The sequence below is a fragment of the Aythya marila genome (genome assembly GCF_965140915.1).
Source record: "Aythya marila genome assembly, chromosome: 1".
In the NCBI taxonomy this organism is placed as follows: Eukaryota; Metazoa; Chordata; class Aves; order Anseriformes; family Anatidae; genus Aythya; species Aythya marila.
In genome coordinates this window covers 55,810,198-55,830,574 of record NC_139042.1, presented here as the reverse complement: position 1 = coordinate 55,830,574, position 20,377 = coordinate 55,810,198, and the positions used below count along the sequence as shown (strand labels likewise).

The window sequence follows — 20,377 nt, the reverse complement described above, 5'->3', positions numbered from 1 at the left end:
GTTTGAGTAGTTTACATTACTTTCCCATGGGATTTTTTCAGTCATTTATAGTTCATTGCTTCGTATGGCTATAGAATCCCTGCTGTGTTAAAAAATGCCAAATAAAATTATATCTCATTCACTGCTTTATGCTATACCTTCTTTTGTTCAGATCCAATTAGTGAAAGCCTGTTCTTCATTTATCATACTTTTAGCTGATTACATTAGGCACTACAATAGTCCTCTAGCTTTCCTTGACAATGTTTGCACCATCAGTGTTACATTTATGGTTGAGGAGGCTCTTTCATCTTAACCCTCTATTCCAATCAGTTCAGGGGGAAAAAAAATACTTACGATTATTCTTTTTTGACTGAAAATTCTTTGCTTGTTTTCTCACCCCAAAAATAGTTTCACGGGATGTTTGAATTATATTTTTTTCCAAATTCTATTGGTCCTTCCCCACTGTACCTATCCAAGTATAAAGAATTAGTGTTTTACAAGTTGAACACTGAAGGATAAGCAGCATTTTGTACAAGTTTGCATGAACTTATTTTGGGGAAGTGTAGGAAAGAACATGTGTAATAAAATGTATTAGTTAAGATTTTCAAGAACTTAAAAAGCATCAATTATGACCTACTTTTCTGAATATACGCAGTACCTCTTGACCAAGTGTGTTCTCTGTGAATCTGAGTAGCCTTTTTGCCAGACTGATTTCCCCACACCACACTGATTTTATTTCTGGACAGTTGTTAAGAAACAACTTATCTTCCACAGCATAAATAATATTGGACATGATCTTTTTTCCCATTCACACTCTCTGGGCAATATAAATGTAATGCAATCCCGTTTAATACCATTTACCTACAACTCTGCATTAACACACAAGCACCCAAAAGCTCCTGAATTCACCTACCTTCTTTTAAGTTTTGCTAATGTCACCTTCCTATCACCATAACAATTCCTGCTTTTAACCTACAGAAATCCTTCAGATCTTCGCCTGTTTTTCACACTATTTTATACTTTTCCCTTCTTCAGATAAATACTATTCGGCTTTCAGCAGGCTGTTCAATTTTTACTACATTCACAATTTAAACCAGTCCTCACTGCTGCTTCCTGCTCGTAAGTTACTGAAGTTTTAATTTCTTGAGATCACAAGTCTTTTGTACTGTTTTAGTCTAGTTACCTTTCATTAATCTATAAAAGCACCTTGTCAAAACGAATATTGCTAACAGAATATTCAAAACTTTTGCCATAGAAACTAAATCTGAAGAAAACAAAAAAGCAGGTAGTTTCACTGAAGGTCTAAATGTATTTCAGCTATTCCCACCACCTCCATTCAACCCTAAACTCCATAAAGATCTCAGACAGTTTTAACATTAGAAAATATATATTCAACAGAAAAAAATCAATTAAGTCTATCAGAGTACAGCTTTAAGATAAGATTATTCACTAGGGTGCCCTAAAATATCTTTTGAGTAAAGATCAACACTTTTAAGACTATATATCACTCCTACACAAATACCATTGAAAATGCCTGCTAGGGTCATTTAGGCATACAACACTAGGTAGGGAACAAACTAGAAGCTGTTACTGAGAAGCCTGAATTGCTAGATAATTTATGGGTTTATTTTTTTCCCCTCTTAGATGTGAACACTAAAGCAGCCCTGCTTCAATTTCAATTCTGTTTTCAACAAGTGTGACAGAAGGGAAAGACAGAGACATAAGAAACTGAAGATAGAAGAAACTGTCTTACCCTCCTTCTAAAGTTACTTGTACGAATGAATTGGTAGAAAGAGCATCAGGCTATCCATGTTTTAGTAAGAAGCTACACAGCTGTTTTAAGAGACTATTACCTCATCCCAAAGGTTGCTCTAAGTTCAAAACAGAAAGTTTGATTCAATTCATGCTGGTTTTATGCATTTTATTCAAAAATATTTTTTGTAAACAGACCCCATGTACTCCTGTCATCACTTAAAAATGGGTCCCACCATCCCTATTAAAGACAAATAAGTTTAGGATGGGTAGCTAGTTCAATCTTCAAATTTATTCCTTTAAATTTACACCTGCCTTTGGTTCAGTGACTATCATCATCATGGTAGTTGCCTATGGCATTCATTGCCTTTGCAATACAAGTCCTAGAAGAGTGAGGGAAGTCTGGCTTAATCCTGTCAAGCACAAAAATCGAGAGTCACATCTTTTACAGAATCCCACCAGTAAGCAAGCGGGTTTCTCCTAGCTACATGGGGACAGAGGTTCATTTGGCAGGATATATCAGCTCCCAGTTCTGATTTCAGTGTTTGACAGCTTTCTACCACTGGTATAACCAAGAAGGTAGCTGTCGATGCAACCTGAACAAAAATAAACAACATGGGACAAAACATTTTTGTCACTACTTTATGACAAGTGACACGGTCATAGAAATTGGCCTCTGGACTCATCTATCCAGATCATCCAAACTGGCAGCCACACACATCACCACAACAGCCAGGTCATTCACACAACAATGAACTACTGGAAATTTCCCAGTCATTAAGATAGATGACATTAGTTAAACTATTTCCCAGTGCAAGCATCCAAGGAAGTGATTAGAGGATGTACGGTAGACATAAGCACATTTTTTGGATCCGATTGTATTAAGTCTAAGTAATATCTGTAAAACTACCATGTGTTTAAAACACTTCTCTGTGTGATTAAAAATCTCCCTCACTTCCTTTTAAATACTGCAAGCTTCTTCAGTGCACACAGCCAGATTTGTTGGTCTAAGTAAGGATTCAACGCAGCTAAGCAGGCACTATTTCACCCTTGTAGAATTTGTTAGAGCCTCGTCTTTGTCCATCAGCACAAAATGTCAGCATTTAACAGGTTATCTTTACGAACTGTTCTAAATACATTACTGCATTTCTGAGATACCAGCTTGAATTTACTTTTTCTTATGAACTATTAGGAATTAGAGACCCTATACACTTTTTCAAGCAAAGACGGCACTGTAGATTGAAGCAGAGCAGCTATTATATTTTCAATTCTCTTTGTAACGCGCTATTTGTACTCCCTTCCCTAAGGTCATGAGCTGTACTTTTCCCTGTCATTCTTATTCCCTCATTATACTCTTCAATCTCAATTTTTACTTATTACTTTCAGACTTTCCATATTCTCCAGTTCATAGCAGTGTCCGTACAATAAATATAAAGCCATCCAGACACACTGGAGGGACCAATTCATTTTCCGAGTCTATTACTGATTGGCAAAAGAACACGCTCTCTTTTTAAACAGGTTTTTAGTCTATTTTCAGAATTCATGCCAGTGAACAAGGCTATGCAGAGCTGCTAAACAGCAAATCCATTTATCCTAACAGCAGATAATATACATGTAAGATGGAGTACAAGCACCCATTAGCATGCTTCTGTTTTACCAGAGGGATCGTAGATCATACAGAGTACTTTGCATTCACATCCACTTAACCCCTGGCTTCCAGAAGAATTATGATTTATCATAATGCCTGACACCCATCTATTAGGAAATCATTTCACAGTCCATTGAGCATCCACAAGCTACTATACTCCCAGTTGCAGATCCCAGTTAAAATCCAGACCAAGTATATTCCTCGTGCACCTCAAAAAAATAATTACTTGGCATAGAAATTCAGTAGTAGAGCATACGACTCATCTGAGAAAAATTTGGTTTCAGTCCCTTATTCTACCTGCAGCCTATTTATTTGAACTGAGCAGGTGATACAGGAATAGAACTGCAAAAGGACTCAGACAAAAGCTGTGTCAAAGTCCAACTCCCAACAGCTCTCCCCTTCCACTTAATTCTGAAAACACCGAAGTTCTCCTAACTAAAATTTCACAAATTGCACAAATCATGCTTCAGTATTTCAAGCACTGAGCAAACCAAGCCCTGACAAGCATAAAATACACATTTTTTCCTGTCAACTTGTCTGAGGGACCTCTTTCATGAAATCATAACATGGGATTTCTGATCCCTTCCAGATTTCAATAAACAATCCTAGAACGTGGAGGCACCCCCAAACCTTTCTCCTGCGTTAGTCCAGCAGGCAAAGAATAATAAGATGTTATTTTAGTCAACAAGAATATGCAAGTATGCCTATACTGGATGTCGTATCACTCAGAGAGAGCACAAAAGATACTAACTTTCTGTTCTTGCTACAACAGACTTAAAATACTTCCAAAATAAACTAGAGAAGAGACTACAAAACCTAAGAAGCAACAAAGTAGCCAGAGAAGTACCTTCCCTGTTTAGAGACCCATTTTACCACCTTCCTACCACACCACTGAATATCCAGACACCTCAATATCAGCATCAAGTGGAACAGCTCCAGCACACTTGTCCAGCACACCTGGTAGGTGAGAGCATTCTTCTGGCCAGTGGAAAGCAATGAGTTGAACGTACCAGCCACAGAACAATTTATACCAAGTTCTCCATCTCTTAAAATCCATTTTTCATTGCCTTTTGTGTTCATTAGCAAAACAAAACTTTGGTTTCACTGTCACTCTTACACTTGCTGCACAAGAGCAGCTACTTACCAGGTGATACTGCCTGGCTTAATCCAGGAAAAGAACAAAAGAACAAGACACCATTTATATGAGCAGAACATGGGAGAGTTCACAGAAAAACAGTGCTAAACACTTGTCCAGTTCCCCCCCTTCCCTTTCCCCTCACTCAGTCCCCATGGTATCTCCCCTCTTTTTAAGCACACGGACAAAAAAAGGGCGTAAGCAAAGATACTTGGAAAGTGCAAACATGCCTCCCATGGTAAGCAACAAACCTTTGAAACAGTTGCAAGCCTTGTTGAAACCCCATCTATTTCATTCCATCAGTACTTACAGCATTGGCATCAACATCACTGTGTATGGCAACTGTTTTAATCCCCATCTTCTTGCATGTTTTGATGACCTACCATATAAGAAGTGACAATTATCAATATTGAAAATACAAATAGTTTAAGAATGAACTACAAAAAAAGAAAACCTTAAGGTTATATACTTACTCGGCACGCAATCTCTCCTCTGTTGGCAATAAGGAGTTTTTCAAAAGTCTGGAAGGAAAAGAACAATAAAGACCTTGAGAGATGAACGTCCCATAAATTTTCCTCTCATCAGAAACACACACTCCTTTCTCCTCCACTTCCACTAAAACCCACAGAAGACGCAGGAGACCAGCCCATAGAAGAGACTCTCGCAAGCAGTGCCAAAGAAGCAGCACCAACCTTAACTCCCAGAAGTGCCCAAGTGGCTTGTTTTTGAATACACAGAAGATATTCAAAGGAGGCATGATTCCCAGGTCTCTGCTTTTTCTTCCTCTTCCCTCTGATGGAACCTATCCTCGCTGTTCTCCCAGCTCTTGCTGAGTTGTACCTGCCTTGCCCCTCAGTGTAGCTAAGTCAGGTGAGGAACCTGGTAAAATCCTGAATTGCCATCAAGGCATTGTTACACACTCAGCATTAAGTTGCAACAAGGCAGCAAGTCATGCTTAGCGTGCGTGTGAAATCCTCAGTCACCTTTTGCATTAGACTGCACTTAATGCTGTAAATACACCTCAGAGGCATGATAGGAGCATTGAAGAAGGAGATAACGAGCTGCCAGAAGCCAGTCAGCCTTATACCCTAGATGAAAACTTGCTATTAAGAAATGAAGTGAGGGAGGAGCAGAGTTGCTCAGCATAGAAACCTCATTGCTGGGAGTAAGAGTTATTGCAGTCACTGGCCTTGCTAATCACACAGGTGCACTTCCAACACAGCAGGTTCAGTACCAAACAGTATTCTCCCTCCCCTACACCAAACAGCTGCCTTTCATATGGTCAGGGGGAAGAGGGGGTATTGTAAGTGCAGCAGTGACACTGTGTTACCCCCACAATCATCGGTGAGTGCAGTGTAGGTAAGAGAGGAGGGAGGAACTGTAGAACCACCAGGGGAATTTCTATTGACAGACGGGTGTAACAAACAGAGCTACTCAAGGTGCCCTTGACCAAATTCACTTCTCCAAAGTCAGGGTTGAGCTGGCAGCACATGGTCAGTGTAAGAATGCTGCCACGTGGTAACAGCACACAGAAACCAAGGCATTTGAGAAATTCAGAAAGCAAGGCTACAGAAATTAAGGGAAGAGCTGCAGCAAGCTTACGTGGCGAGCTCAGCCAGACCTGGTGAGGAAAGGGCACTACTGCCTCGCACACAGGCACATCTACATCCCATCAGAAGATGAGCAAGCTCAATTATCAGAGGTACAAATATTGCAAGAACACCACAGGAACGGGCGATTTGTTTGGAGAGCTCTTTTAGCTGGGGACCTGCACAAAAAAACTGGTGAAAAATGGAAAAGGTTTCCAGTATGCTCACACAAATTAGTCTTGAACCTAAAACATTTTAGGCAGAGAGCCTTGAAGGGACATTAAAATAAATAAATAACATAATCAGCACTAAGAACTTTAACAACTCAAATGCTTCAACTTATTTTTTGGCATAATAGTTGTTTTATTAACCAAGCACGGTCACATCGTAAGAAGGCTTTCAGTATCAAGTTGTTATGCAGATTTGACATTTTCAATTTTGCAACGCAACTACTAGCAGGAGACAACCGCTCTTATTCCTGCTGTTAAAAAGCAAGTCTCCAGTCCAGCAAGTAAAAAGAGAAATTTAATTCACATGCTGCTTTCAGGTAACATGCGGCAGTTCTTTTTTTATGACATTTCCACTAATGAGCTTACAAAAGCCTGCTACCACAGTCTGGGAATTACAAAACCAGTGCAGGAGGCAGCAAAGGGAGAAGGCAGGAAAGACCGTGAGCTACCTGAAGAAGCAACTGGCTGGAGCGACATGGCTTGTAGTTAAAATAAACCAAAGACCTGATTGCATTGTCTAAACATAATTATGCCTTTAGAAAAGGAACAGGGCCTTGAACAAGCAAAAAGACTAAGAATACAGGAAGCATTTGGTAAGTCAAGAGTTATTTCTTCAGGAGACTTTTCCTGCCAGCCAGGGTTCTGGGCACACACTGGTTTCTCTCCCCCTGTTTTCTAATACTGTTTCACTCCTGGTTAATCACCCCTACCCTGGTAGATACGGGGCAAGCCTAAGCATGCTGAAGTGCTGGCATTCCTGCCCTTCAGTACAAGCCTACCTTCAACCACGTTATTTTTCCAAGTGTGTTACTTTAGAAGCCATGCCAAGACAACCTCCCACAGGAAAAGTTTTTCTTGGCTAGTAACTGTAAATTGAGATTGCTACCGCACGAGTCTGTCAGCGAGTCTGACAGAGCTCAGGCAAACCCATGTTCCTGCTGCCGCCTCCAAAATGAGGATGTAGCATGCTCTGCAGGCCTTACACAGCCATCTTCATCCAGGCTCTGGAGCTTGTGAGTAACAAGCTGGATTTGGACAAGGTGCATCAGACCATCTAACAAATGTGCTGCAACTACTGCATTTATATAAACATATATAAATATATGCACACAGGTTTTTTGGTGTTTGTTTTTAAGAACTGCATTTAGATAGTCTAGCTTACAATAGTTTTAACAGGCCTGCACCTCCCACACCACATAAAACATTAAGAATAGTTGTGTCAAAATTGTAACCTGTTCAGGCCAGTACATACCCTTCCCAAGCTCACAATCACTTCTCCAACCAAGACATGCACTTGACATAATATCCAATCCCAGCAAATATACTGAAAGAAACTTTAATTTGAAGAAGAACATGCTACTAAATCAGTGATAGTACAGGGGGTTCACTGGGAGAACTGCTGTTGTCAGCAACAGCACAGGGGAGAGGATAGCTTTGAAAGCCAAACATCAGTGATACAGTAAAGCATTAAAGAGGGAAACCATGCACCAGGCTACTCACCTTTTCATTTGGATCATACGTGGCTGAATACAGCTTATGGGATGTTTTAAGGTACCGTCTCGAACAGAGCGTTTCACACTGCAGAAGAGAGAGGGAGTTAAACATTTCTTCTCCTGCTACTGTATGCCAGGAAGACAGAAACAGTTCATATACTGACATCTTGAGGAAACTCTTCCTTATTCTTCCCTGCCCCTCCTTGCATTCCCCCACAAAGCAGAGAGAATCTTTCAAGGATCTGCCTCCCCCCCACAAGCATTCACACAGCAAAAAGCAACCTCAGATGCTGGTTTGGCTCCCAGTCTTCCCCACCACAACCCCATCATGACAGCGGTCTAAGGATGAGAAAGGTGATACACCACCAATAACCTCCAATTCTCAAGTCCAACCTCGAAAAATAAAATCCAGAAAAATAACGCGAAAAGCAAGTTATACTAGAGGTGCTAGAATCAAAATTGGAGGTTTAGAAGTTGTGTTTTGGTTGTTTGTTTTCAGATGTTAATTATTCTTCATCTGAGGATGCAATAGGACGAGCTGCTTCAGGCTCTGAAGAGGGAAAACACAGTTGGGATCATAATTCTGCCAACCGCAACCACAGCCATCAGTTGGCCATTATTCCAAGTTCCTGGCAGGACGCTTGCACCTTCAGCGACCTTATTGTTATCTAGATCCCATCAGAGGGAGAAGCAAGGTCAGCTGTGGCAGCAGAAGCAGAGCACATTCTCCTGCTGCAGAGTACACGCAGTTAGGTGGCTGAGTCCCAGACCCTACAGTCCCTCCTCCCAGACCCTACAGACAGAAGTGGACCGCAAATAGCCTGAACCTTGTCATATAGGATGCGCCAGAAAATCTCCATCAAGTTATTAGCCAATGAAGAAAGTAATTGAATGGTCAGAGGGACTAACCTAAAGACTTGTAGTTAGCTGGGGGAAGGCACAAAGCCTCTGAACTTTCTTGTGAACACCTTTCATACAAAGCTAGCTTTGAACGTACATGAGAAGACAGAAAAGTTGTGCCACAGATGGAGAGTGAAAGGAAAAACTCTGTTGGGAAAAGTACAGTTAGCATTAAATTTCAGAATTTAAGCCATGCCTTGAAAAAATCGCTACATAAACCTAAAGATTTTATACAGAAAAGTTAAGCAGTTGATCAATTAAAAAAAAAATTTGAAGACTAAACTGCACTCAGCCATGCTTTACACTACAGAATCAGACAGTTTTCACATAAAAATCTTGTACTAGCCTAAACCAGTTACGATGCTGTGTTAGAAAACTTAGCTACCTCCTACACAGACACATCACTTGCAGTGCCCTGAATTGAATACATGTGGGGTAACTTCCAAAGCCAAATCAAGTCTATTGCTCAGCTCAGCCAAACGGGAAGCATCTCGCTCTAATTCACAGCTTTGGAAAGACAGGGTGTGGGGGAAGGTTCCTATTTTCTGTGCATCTGTACTGCTACACACAAAGGTTTAAGAGCTTGCTTACTCTAGAATCCACTTCAGGAAGATTCTCCTTAAAGGTCTGCTCCTAGCCACTGAACGATTGGGTGTGTATTTAAAAGCAATTAATTATTTTGTAAATAATGCATGGCTAGGGCCACAGAGGAACACTGCAAAGCGCCATCTGCAAAGAGACAGCTACTCAGCTGCCACCTACCTCTGGGCTCCCAGGCTCCCTCTATAGTTAGGTTCATCTAAAAGATGCACCAAAACTCTCAAAATCAGCCAAGCCAGTCTAGAAGTAAGTGGCTGTCTCCCAAAATCCACACGTGCTCCAGGGATACTTTACCGAACAAGGGAGAACCCATCACATTTAAGAGTACAGCTGAGATTTATACATCACGATACCTTCATAGCTGAACTGCTCTTCTAGCCTGCGATGTAGGTCATTATACTTACACAAAACAGCTCCTCATACTGTAGCCACCAGCATCCAGAGAAAGCATTCCTTTTTACTGGATTTCTAGGTTTTACTGCCCGTTGTCCTACCTGTCTTGTTTTGTAGTTCTTAGTAATTGCCTGTTGAAGAAGAAACCTCACCCACACCACCCCAGGCAAGGCAGAAATACAGAAGTTGGGACCCAGACGGCACCTTCCCTGAAGCTCCATCTCCGCAGCAGCGCATAGCCTGGCTGTAACACTCCCCCAGTAAGGAGCGGGTGGATGCTAATCCCTTCCAGATGAAAAAAAACAGCTTAGATCAGTCTCCCACACTCTGGCAAGCGCTCAAGCGTTAGAAGAAAAGTCAGGCACAACTTAACCGCTGACATCTGTCACTTCATTTCGCAGGCAGCTTATCAGCAAACAGTAGGCACGCCTTTTGAAAAACCTATTGCGTCCAGCAGCACGCAGGAGCAACAGCTCTATCACAACAGCTCTATCCAAACCTACCTTGATTTCTAACCACATCTTTCCCCGGTGCCCCTCCTCAAAAGGAAAAAAGAGAAAAAAGCAGCTGTGAAGTGGCCTAAGTGGGTTTCCACAGCCATCACTGATCTCTGATGCGCAGCTCCTCGTTATTTAACTCATTCAGCACCAGCTTAGCTGTGCCCACTTCCCTCTATTACGAGAGTGATGGAAACCACACAATTCAACATTAGCCAAGATGCTGAGGAAAAAAAAGAAATCCCAGAACTCAAACCTCAGTCGAGTACGGACCTAATGACTTTTTCCTATCTTGCCAAACTCGGGCAGCTCATATCTATTACAATCTATTTCTGTCGCGACTGGTTACCTCAATTTGATAAACATTCTGACTCTTGAAAGTTCAAGGCTACAGACTAGTGTTTTTTATTTATGAGAGCTCAGCTCTGGACTGAGGAGCTTGGCTTTGATTTTCCCACCCCTATGGGATCTGCTCTTCCCTAGATGCCCCACGTCAGAGCAGAGCCAGCTCCAGCTGGCTCCGAAGGGACCTGCTGCTGGCCAGAGCTGAGGCAATAAGTGACACTGGTTGCACCTCTGGGAGAGAAGATTTAAGGAAGGGGAAAAAAAAAAAAAACTGCTGTGCAACAGCAGCTGGGAGAGTGGGGTGAGGAAATGTGAGGGAAGCAGCCCCGCAGACAGCAGGGCCAGTACTGGAGGAGGGCAGGAGGTGCTCCAGGCACCAGAACTTTGCAGCCCCCACTGCTACCAAAACCGTACCACCTAAACTTAATACATCATGCTAGGATGGTATTTTGGAAACACATCTTGCTTTTACTGTTTAATTACACAACAGCCAAACTGACTTTTGACCTGAACAGCTATACTAGCCCTAAAATAATTCAATGTAAATCAAAGTACGCAGTGATTTGTACAATGGCACATTCACTTCAGCTTTGAGGCCCGACAGAGAATCTCCCAGGGCCCCAAATCAGCCCTGTGAAACCTCCTCAGGTGGTGGTTTAAGGACATGGCACACAGTAACAAAATAGAAAATAATTAACTTATTATTTATAGACGACTTGTGTGTGTTTTTCAAGACGTCCCTTATCCAGGGAGGATGTTTCCCTGCTGTACAGGTCATCTGGTAAATACCTTGCTGCTACTGAGCCACCTGGACAGAGAAGTCTCCGAGTCGAAATGGAGATGGAGTTCCAGATTCCAGAGAGGAAAAGCACCACACACCAAGGTTTGCTTTAATACATCTAGCAATGGCAGGCGTGTACATTTTAGCCTTACTGGAAGATACAGTAAGCAGTGCCCAACAGTAACAGCTAGAGCAGCACACTTGCTTTTCAAATTTTAATTCCTCCTTTTGCTTTCTGCCAGAAATCCTACCAAGATATATTTGTGCCCCTACGGTTTCAGAGATTCAAGTTTAAGACTTGAAGGTGTATTCGGTAGAGGAACACCTCCACATTTCCAGCATATTTCCCATTAGCCATAAGTATTTCTGAGTAATCCTGAACATGAAGAAGACGTAGTATCTCCCCTATTTTATTACACAGCAACTTTTCTGATTCTTTTTCAACTCACTTGACAATCCCTTGACAGATTATGTATACAACATATAGAAAGCAGACGCTTCTACATGTCTGCAAGAATTTTAATCTGTAAGGTTGAAATGTCTAGCTTGTTAATACAAGATTGTACATATCCTTTAACCATGAAAGCAGCCATAACAATGCTTTCCTCCCCCTACTAATCAAGCGCTTTCCCTCCTTTGTACTCTCTCAGAAAGTGCTGAACAGCAAAGCACTTGTAACTACAAGCAGATCCTCCTGAAGCCAGCTTCAAACAAACAAAAACACCGCACAATGTTCTGTAAGGTCCACTGCATTATAATACATGCAGCTCTTTCACTCTCAGGTCTGAGAATCATTGGCTATTCCAGGAGGCAGAGAGGAAACCCAATTTTCATGTCTGCCAACACAGCAGGCAAGCTACAAGCAAGGGAACTCCTAACACCCAAGGCTATTTTTAAAAACTAAGTCACTCCTACACCCAAGTACCTTCTCCCTTGTGCCAGTACAGAAGTTTGTACAGTCACATGGTGAATCGAACTAGGGAATACGTCCAGCTGAAAAGATACTCACAAAGAGCGGGGAAAATTTGTTCTCTGCCAGATTTCTGTCCTGTTTATCCACTTAGATACTCAAATAGCAGCATTGGGTCAAGCTGGAAGGAGACAGGAGCTGAAAAGCTATGGCCCACGATCAAAACCTAACAGCTGCAGAAAGCTGGAACAGTTTCTCACAGCACCAGCTTAAACAGCTCCAACAAGGCTAGAGCCTGTGAAAGAGATCCCAGCACCATAACAATGATGCAAGAACCACCAATGCAAAGTTTGGACAGAAAAAAAAAAAGCAAATAAAAACAAACAAACAAAAAATCTCAGAGCAAGACTTTTTATTTTTTTTTTTAAACCTGGTGTAAACTTTAATGAAGTTTAGCTTTTTCTCCAGAAAAAAAAAAAAAGTCTCACCCACAGCAGACGGCACAGCATGCTTTGCCTGCAGGATCCAGACAGCTACTCCTGGAAGCAAAGTGACTAAAGACAGAAATCTTGATCTGTGAACTTCTTTAAGAGTACTTACAGACTAAAAGTCTGTAGTTTATATACTGGAAACAATCCCTGAACTCCACAACTGTAGGGCAACATTCATCTCCCCAAATTAGTGACCATTCTGGCTCCCTTCCTATATGTAGGATGATCCCAACCTTGCTATCCCCTCTGGCCTAATGCTTCTGTGCTCACAAACAAGGGGGAAAAACATCTCCCTGGACTAACAGCATGCTTTAAAAAAAATCCCACAGAAGAGAGAGAGGAGCTCCCACTGTACAGGTAACTTCTAGGACTTAAAAAAAAAAAAAAAAAAAAAAAGTGAATGCTCAGATAACTTATCAGAGCACAGAAACTTTCCATACATTTAGTTGAATGGTTGGTTGAACCACTCCAAACGGATCTACACTGATAAAAATCCACGTGTCAGCAGTTTGCTGATTTCATAACACACATTATTTATAACTTTCTCCTCCATTCTTTTAGCCTGACAGCTTTCTCAGAAGAGTTTTGAAACTGCAATATCTAAAGCCATCTCTCAGCCTCATACAGTAACTACCACCTCCTTTCAAGATCAGATTTTCTCCCAATTCCAGAAGTGCACAGTACTCAAAGGGAAGTTTTCGTTACACAGAATTAGATCTGCATAAAATCTAACACACAAGCATTAAGCTTAGAAACACAGTAATTAGTTAGATCTCCAGTTGCATGTTTTTTCTCTGCCCTTTCTCAATTCTTTCACTGACTTCCACAAGAGAGTAAAGAAGCTAAGGGCAAGTGGCCAGCTACTAGCCCTAGAAAGTAAAAAACACACCCACACACTAACGTGCCTGGAGCCCTTACAAGTTTGAAGATTTAAACGGTAGCACGTGCCTATGTCAGCAAAGAATACAGGAATCTAGGAAAGCAATTCCCATGCAAACCTGACTGAATGTTTTCCAGTTACTGACAACTTGAAGGTGACTTTCCTGCACAGATAATAAAGGCTAAAAAAAACCCACATCGGTTACATAAGGCACAAGTGCTACTAGGTAGCTTTTTGTTCTACAAAGTGTCACTCATGAAACATTTCTATACCATTTACAGTGATGCAGTCAGGTATCACATCCTTGATCCCTTAGAAGAAAGGAGGCACAGCTGGCCTTTCACAGGGACACTCCAAAGGACTGACATCAAAGTCCTTGGACTATTTAGTGGAAGAAGCATGCCTTCCACACAAATATACAGGTACCAAAAACAGCATCAGCCTTCCACTAATTTCAAATTAATCTCCAATCACTCCCAAACTTCTCTTGTTTAAGAAACTTCTCTCCCATATGCTTTCACAGCACCACAGGTGCGCTCTGCATGTTTCCCAACAAAAAAATACCTAGATAAAGTAAATCCTTTTGGTCTTTAACCCCTTGTCAAGCTGACCTACCCTTGCAGCACAAACCACTGCTGTTACTGCAGTGGTTTCACACTGGTTGGCAGCTGAGCTTCACCATGCCACTCTCTCACTCCCCCTCCTCAAAGGGAAAGGGGGAGAAAATATGATGGAAAAAGGCTCTTGAGTTCAGATAAGGACAGGGAGATCACTATCCTATTACTGCCACAGGCAGAACTGTCTCAGCATAAGGGAGATTAATATAATTTATTGCCTACTAATCACAGACTAGAGCAATGAGAAACTAGAAGTGAATGAAAAACACCTTCCCCCATCCACCTCAAACATCCACCACTTCCACGGGCTGCAGCATGGAGATCTGCTCCATGTGGGACCCATGGGCTGCAGGGGGACAGCCTGCTCCACCAGGAGCCTCTCCACAGGCTGCAGGGGAACTGCTGCTGCCTGCCTGGAGCACCTCCTGCCCTCCTGCTGCACTCACCTGGGGGCTGCAGGGCTGCTTCTCACACCTCACTCTCCCAACTGCTGTTGTACAGCTGGTTTTATTTGTCTGTGGGTGTTTTTGTTGGTGGTGGTGGTGTTTTTTTTTTCCTTTCCTTAAATCTGCTCTCCCAGAGGTCCAGCCAGCACTGCTCACTGTCTCAGCTCTGGCCAGCAGCGGGTCTCTTTTGGAGCCATCTGGGGCTGGCTCTGATCTAACACGGGGCAGCTGCTGGGCTCTGCTCACAGAGGCCACCCCTGCAGCTCCCTGCTACCAAAACCTTGCTATGTAAACCCCATACAGATACAAGATCCCTGAAAACACGTGATGACTTCCTTACAGTACAGTTTAGGAGTTACATTTCTAAAGAGACACCTATCCCAGAACCATACAGAGAAAAATAATTCTGCAAGTTATTCCTCCCTCCTCCACTTGAACTTGCAGACCTCTACACAAAATTTCCTTTTTGTGCAAAATCCAGACTCTTCCTACTGTAAGCAGAGCTATTTTGCACCACTTTTCCTTTCTGTAAAGCAGTGAGTTTCACATAACTGTTACACAATGCAGTGTGATATTGCGGCTTGCTCTTATCCAAAATAATCTCGTCTGTCTGTTAAAGCAAAGCAAAGCAATCTGCAGGAGTAATAGAGCAGAAAGCAGCGACTGCCTCAGCAGAGATATCGTAGCTTAAGGCTTTCTAAATGTTTAAAGTCTTCACCAGAAACATTAGCACAGATCTGCAATGGGCTTCTCGCATTTCCAGGACCAATAAGAGGAGAATGCCACTAAAAAGCTTGAGGTGACAGCTGAAAGAGCCACAGCTATACGGAGGAATAGGTGGATATGAAACAGCACGTTTGCAGGAAGGAATAACCCCTTGCCATGAATTAAGATGTGCAAGTAAAAAATAACAGAGAACCATGCTCTTTATAGCAATTAAAGCGTTGTTCTCATTATGATGTATCCCTCAGTTTTGATAAGCTCCTCTTTAACCGAGGGAGAGGAGAGAAGCAGAGAGGCACAGCACACAACCCCTCCAGCAGGAAAAAAAATAAATTACGAAAAATGAAAGCACAGGGACACCTCCACCAACCCCAGCAGCACACAGCAGCCAGGCTCCACCACGCACCCTGCTCGTAGCGGGTCACCCACAGCCCGACCCCAAACGGGGCTCCTAGCGCTCTGCAAGCGCTGCTCCCCGAGCAGCCCCGCAGCACCACCCCCAAACCCCACAGCACCCCAAAACCCCCGGGGTACACCCCCAAACCCTTGATGACCGCGGGGACACCCCCTGCCCCCTCACAGCCCCCGGCTCCCGGCTCTCACCTCCAGCAGCGCCCGCAGCCGGCCCCGCGCCGCGCCGCCCAGCGCCGCCGCCATGTCGGCCGCCGCCCCGCCCGACCACCCTTTCACCCGGCCGGGGCCGGGCCGCTCGCAGCCAATCCCCGCGGCCACGGCAGGCGGCGGGGCCGGGAGGGAGAGGAGGGAGGCGGAGGATGGCGGAGCCCCAGCCCCCGGTTTGAGGTCCCTGCAGCGCTGGGAGCATCCCCAGGGTCCCCCCCCCCCCGCCCCGCGCCACGGTTTCGTGTGCCTCCCGCTCCGGGCTCGCTGCCGGCTGAAATCGCGGCCCCCGCTTTGGATTCGCCCGAAAAGGGGCTCTGAGGAAGGGGTCCCAGGGCTTAGTGTTATCTTCCCCCCTTCTTGGAGGAGGCAAAGTGGTGAAAATCGTGGCCTCGTGGTTTTGGCATGGCTGTCTCAGCCTGCTGTAGCAGTGCTGGGGAAGGCTGCGTGGGGGCAGAAGGGAAAATGGTCGCGCACCCCTGCTGCATGCTGTAGTTGAGCTGCAGGGCTTCTCTCCTTCCTCCCAGCTACGATTAAAATAAAATCTGCACGGAGTGGCCTCTGTTTATACAAGCATTCTCTCTGCTGTGCTAACAGTGCCTATCAGAGCCGCGCAGGTGGGAATGCTGCAAGAAAACCGCTCTCGTTGTGCCTGAAGGAGGTCACCGCGTTCACAACCGGCCACCAAGGGGACGCAGCAGATTCCCAGCACGCCTGGCAAGTCTTTGAAAGCCAGCAGACGGGACCGAGAGCAGAAGGGAGGTTTGCAACACGCAGCCCTTCACCGTGGGCTCTGCACGTGGTGGATCAGATGTACGGAGACGTCCACCAGGACAGCGTGCAGGACGATATCCTGAGGCACCTGACGTCAGTTCCTCCGGCATCCACCAAGTACACAGTCCCACGGCAGCACCACGGCGTTTTCATTTTGCTCCACAGCAGAAACCGTGTTTGCAGGCCCCGGCTGTGGCACGGGCAGCCACCTACGGCGGCACTTCAAAGCATCCCCCCCACCGCTGCAAAGGGAAGCTGGCTGGGATTACACAGAGGCGCCGCAGCGAAGAGAAACTTCACAGCCAGCTTGGCGCATGGAGGGCTCGATGCGCTGAGAAACGGCCTGATGCGTGCCAGTTTCCACATGAAGCTAAGGCAAAACCTCTCGCATATGGACGGGACTGAAAAAAAGAAAAAAAAAAACAAACAAACAAAAAAAAACAACTCAGGAATGCTAACCATCATCCCTTTGCACATGACGTTTCGTGCTTTTGCTATGGCTCAATTTGACTGACAGGTTTTACTAATGGTCTTTTTACCTAGTCTAGTTTAAATGGGTACTGCACGTGAACAGTAAATTTTCATTTCTAACAAGAAAAGGAAGATATTGAACAGATCAGGATCGTACATAGTTACTATCAAATGTTTCAAAAACACCAAGAGGGTAACATCACCATTGCTAAAGAAATGGCAGATTTACAGAAATAAATTGCAAAAATTAAGTATCTAGAAAAATTAAAGTGTACACAGGTTTGGAAAAAAAAATAAAACCTTAAATCTGCAAGTCTGCAAGCATGTTTGTAATGTTGTAGCTCTAAGTATGCACTGCTGTCTCAGTTACTAAAGCTATTAATATGCACAAAGTTAAGAAGGTTTAGAAGACGCTGGAATACTGGGCAATATGTTCTAATTATTTTGAAGGGATCCCGAGGAACTGCAGTTTTTGATGCTGAGAATTTCCTCCTCGATCCCTTCCTTTCAGGGGAGATACTCTAGTCTTGTAAAGTAATTCCAAATTTGGGAATCATAAGCTATTGTGTCATCATCTGATTTTTAACCCGTAACTCAGAGAGAAACGTGGAGTAATTGTAATTCTCCTTCCTTTATCTAATAAGGACTATATTGTATCAGGTTTATAGAACATGAAATGCATTATGCACAAAAGACTGTGACTGAAGAGCTCAAAGCCAGGAGAAGTCTTTGAAGTACCTGTTATATATTCTGTAAACAGTCTGTGCTTCTATCAGCATTCTGCTCAACACACTGAGAGAGACAGAAATTCATCCGTGGAGTCAGCCAAGTCAATATCACCATGCATCTCTCCACTAAGTACCCACAGAAAAATCTTGACTGTGAAGATCCCTCATGCAAGACTCACCTGTAAGAGTCAAGAGTTGTCGGCCAGGGGTTGTCAAGCACCCCAGGGAAGCCCTGAAGCTGGGAGCAGCCATGGATATAGGGGACCCAGGATGGGGTTCGATGGGGCACCTTGTTTCATCCCCACACCCAGCTGCACAAGCTCTGGGGCTCCTTAGGGGTGGCAGAGAAAACCTCCAAGGCACATCAGAGGTGACCATACCCCTACTTCAGGGGTGGCTTGACCCCCAAGCTAGGTTGGCCTTCTTTTGGCCAACACACTGTGATCCCCTTGACTACCCAGGGCCTGACCCTACACAGCTTTCAGGGCTACTATGGGGCAGCCTGAATCACCCCAGCTGCTGGGACTGCCCAGGGAGGGCTTGAAACCTCCAGGCCTGCCTGGTTTCTCACAGATACCACCTCAGCCCCTCCAACCACAAGCCTCTGGTACTCCTCAGGGTGTCCTGATTCTTCTCCCCAGCTTCTAAGGCTGCTCAAGGACAGCCTGGACCCCTGAGTGCCTTGATTTCTATCCTGGGGAGACCTGCTCTGAGGGACCTCAAATATGGCCTTCCACTAACATGGGCTCTACTGAGGGGGCCAGATTCTCCTCCCCAACTGGTCTCCAGGATGGCTTAACACCCCTCCAGCCTTTGGAGTTTCCTTGGGGGAGCTCTGAGCCTTCATCCACCCCAGTAAGGCCCCGGGGCTGTTTGACCTCTTTCCCACCTTACTAGGCTGCTCAAGGAACCCATGTTTTCATCCCCAAGCCCTGTTCCCAGCCAAGGGACTACTCAGGGATGGCTTGATTATCCCACACTTGCCCAGCCTCGTGAGTTTGAGCTTCATCCCAGCTTCCTGCTGTTGGTCAGCCCAAATCTGCCTTTCACCAGCCATTTAGCCTCACAGAGGGGAGCCATAGGATGGACAGTGTCCTTGCCACCAGCACACAGCTCCCCAGAGTCTGAACAGGCTGAGCAGAGCCTGGCACTGGTAGCAAGGTCCACAAACAGTCCCAGACAAGGCAAGGTGATGACACACAGCAGGACTGGGATGGCCCTTCAGAGCCACCAGTGGAGGGAGGCCCATGTGAGGCTGGTCGGGGCCATGGAGGCCTATCGATGCACTGGATGCCAATAATGTCGTAAATGACAGCAGTTATCAAGGAGGACACAGGCACCTTTTGGAAAGGCCTCGTGCATAGCCGTGATGAAGTGATACTGCTTAATGACATTTCTTACGAGATTAGCACAGAAACCACAAGCACCTTGACACTATGGGGCGATGTCTCTGTGGGAATTGTGTTTCCTGTGGTTTCATGGACTGGAGGGTTCTGCAGGGCTGTATCAAGGTGGCAGAGACCCCGACAGCTTCTTCCCCTTCTTGAAGAACTCCCTCTATTCATCCATAACTCCCCCACTTCTTGACATAAAAGACATCTCTTTTATTTGATCTCTCAAACTGACCAGATACAATTTTGTGCTTATCTTCAGTGCATTCATAGGTCTGAACGTTGCAGGTAGGAATCACATAAGAGAAAAATAAAGTAACAGGCAGTCTTTATTTCATTCTTCGGTTTCTATGGTTTCAGAAATTTAAAACAAAATGTTTTCATTTTTCACTTGTAGTCTCTTTATCTTGCAGGCACTTTCACTCTGCCAGCTCCGCTAGAATTTTGTTTTGGAGATCTGGCCTTTTTGCCACGTTCACTTTATGCCACAGAGTCAAAGAGGAGGGTTTTCATGACATAGAGATTTCAGTCTATCATAGTCTAGCCTGAATCGTTAGTGAATTACTTTATGAGGTTTCATACTGCCTTAGTAGTTTTACACAGCATATGCTTTGCAGTAATTGTGTTGACTCCCTAGAGCCAGGGAGAGGAGTCGGGGGAATTTGGAAGCTATGTTAATGACTGTGATACCATTTTAGCAGGCAGTCCTAACTTTGGAGGTTGGATTCCTACTCTGTGTGCTGAAAAAGCAAAGAAAGAAACAATTTTGTAAGCTAAAGATAAAGGAGTCCTAGCTAGGATTGCTGCTCAGCACATGTATGATGCCTCCAGAGGTTCTGCATGACCAGAGAGTCATCTGTCTGGGAAACAGGGAAGAGACCTCTAAAATCAGGGAGGTTCAGACCACTTTCCGTATTCTGAAATTCGTTGAAGAACATGGGCACAAATTTTGCTGAGCCTCTTCTCTGTGGCGTTGTTCACATGGA

General features: G+C 44.2%; 1 protein-coding gene across 1 annotated transcript in view; it reads right to left on the bottom strand.

Annotated features, from left to right (window-relative positions):
* PCCA (propionyl-CoA carboxylase subunit alpha) overlaps nt 1-16,114 on the bottom strand; it is a 284,602-nt gene extending 268,488 nt beyond the window's left edge. The window contains exons 1-4 of the mRNA XM_082774792.1: nt 16,013-16,114; nt 7,834-7,911; nt 4,988-5,035; nt 4,825-4,893 (exon numbers count right to left, since the gene is read on the bottom strand). Of these exons, the coding sequence (XP_082630918.1) occupies nt 4,825-4,893; nt 4,988-5,035; nt 7,834-7,911; nt 16,013-16,066 (249 nt within the window). The 5' untranslated portion in view covers nt 16,067-16,114. The remainder of the gene's footprint in view (nt 1-4,824; nt 4,894-4,987; nt 5,036-7,833; nt 7,912-16,012) is intronic.
* Nucleotides 16,115-20,377: the final 4,263 nt, after the last annotated feature.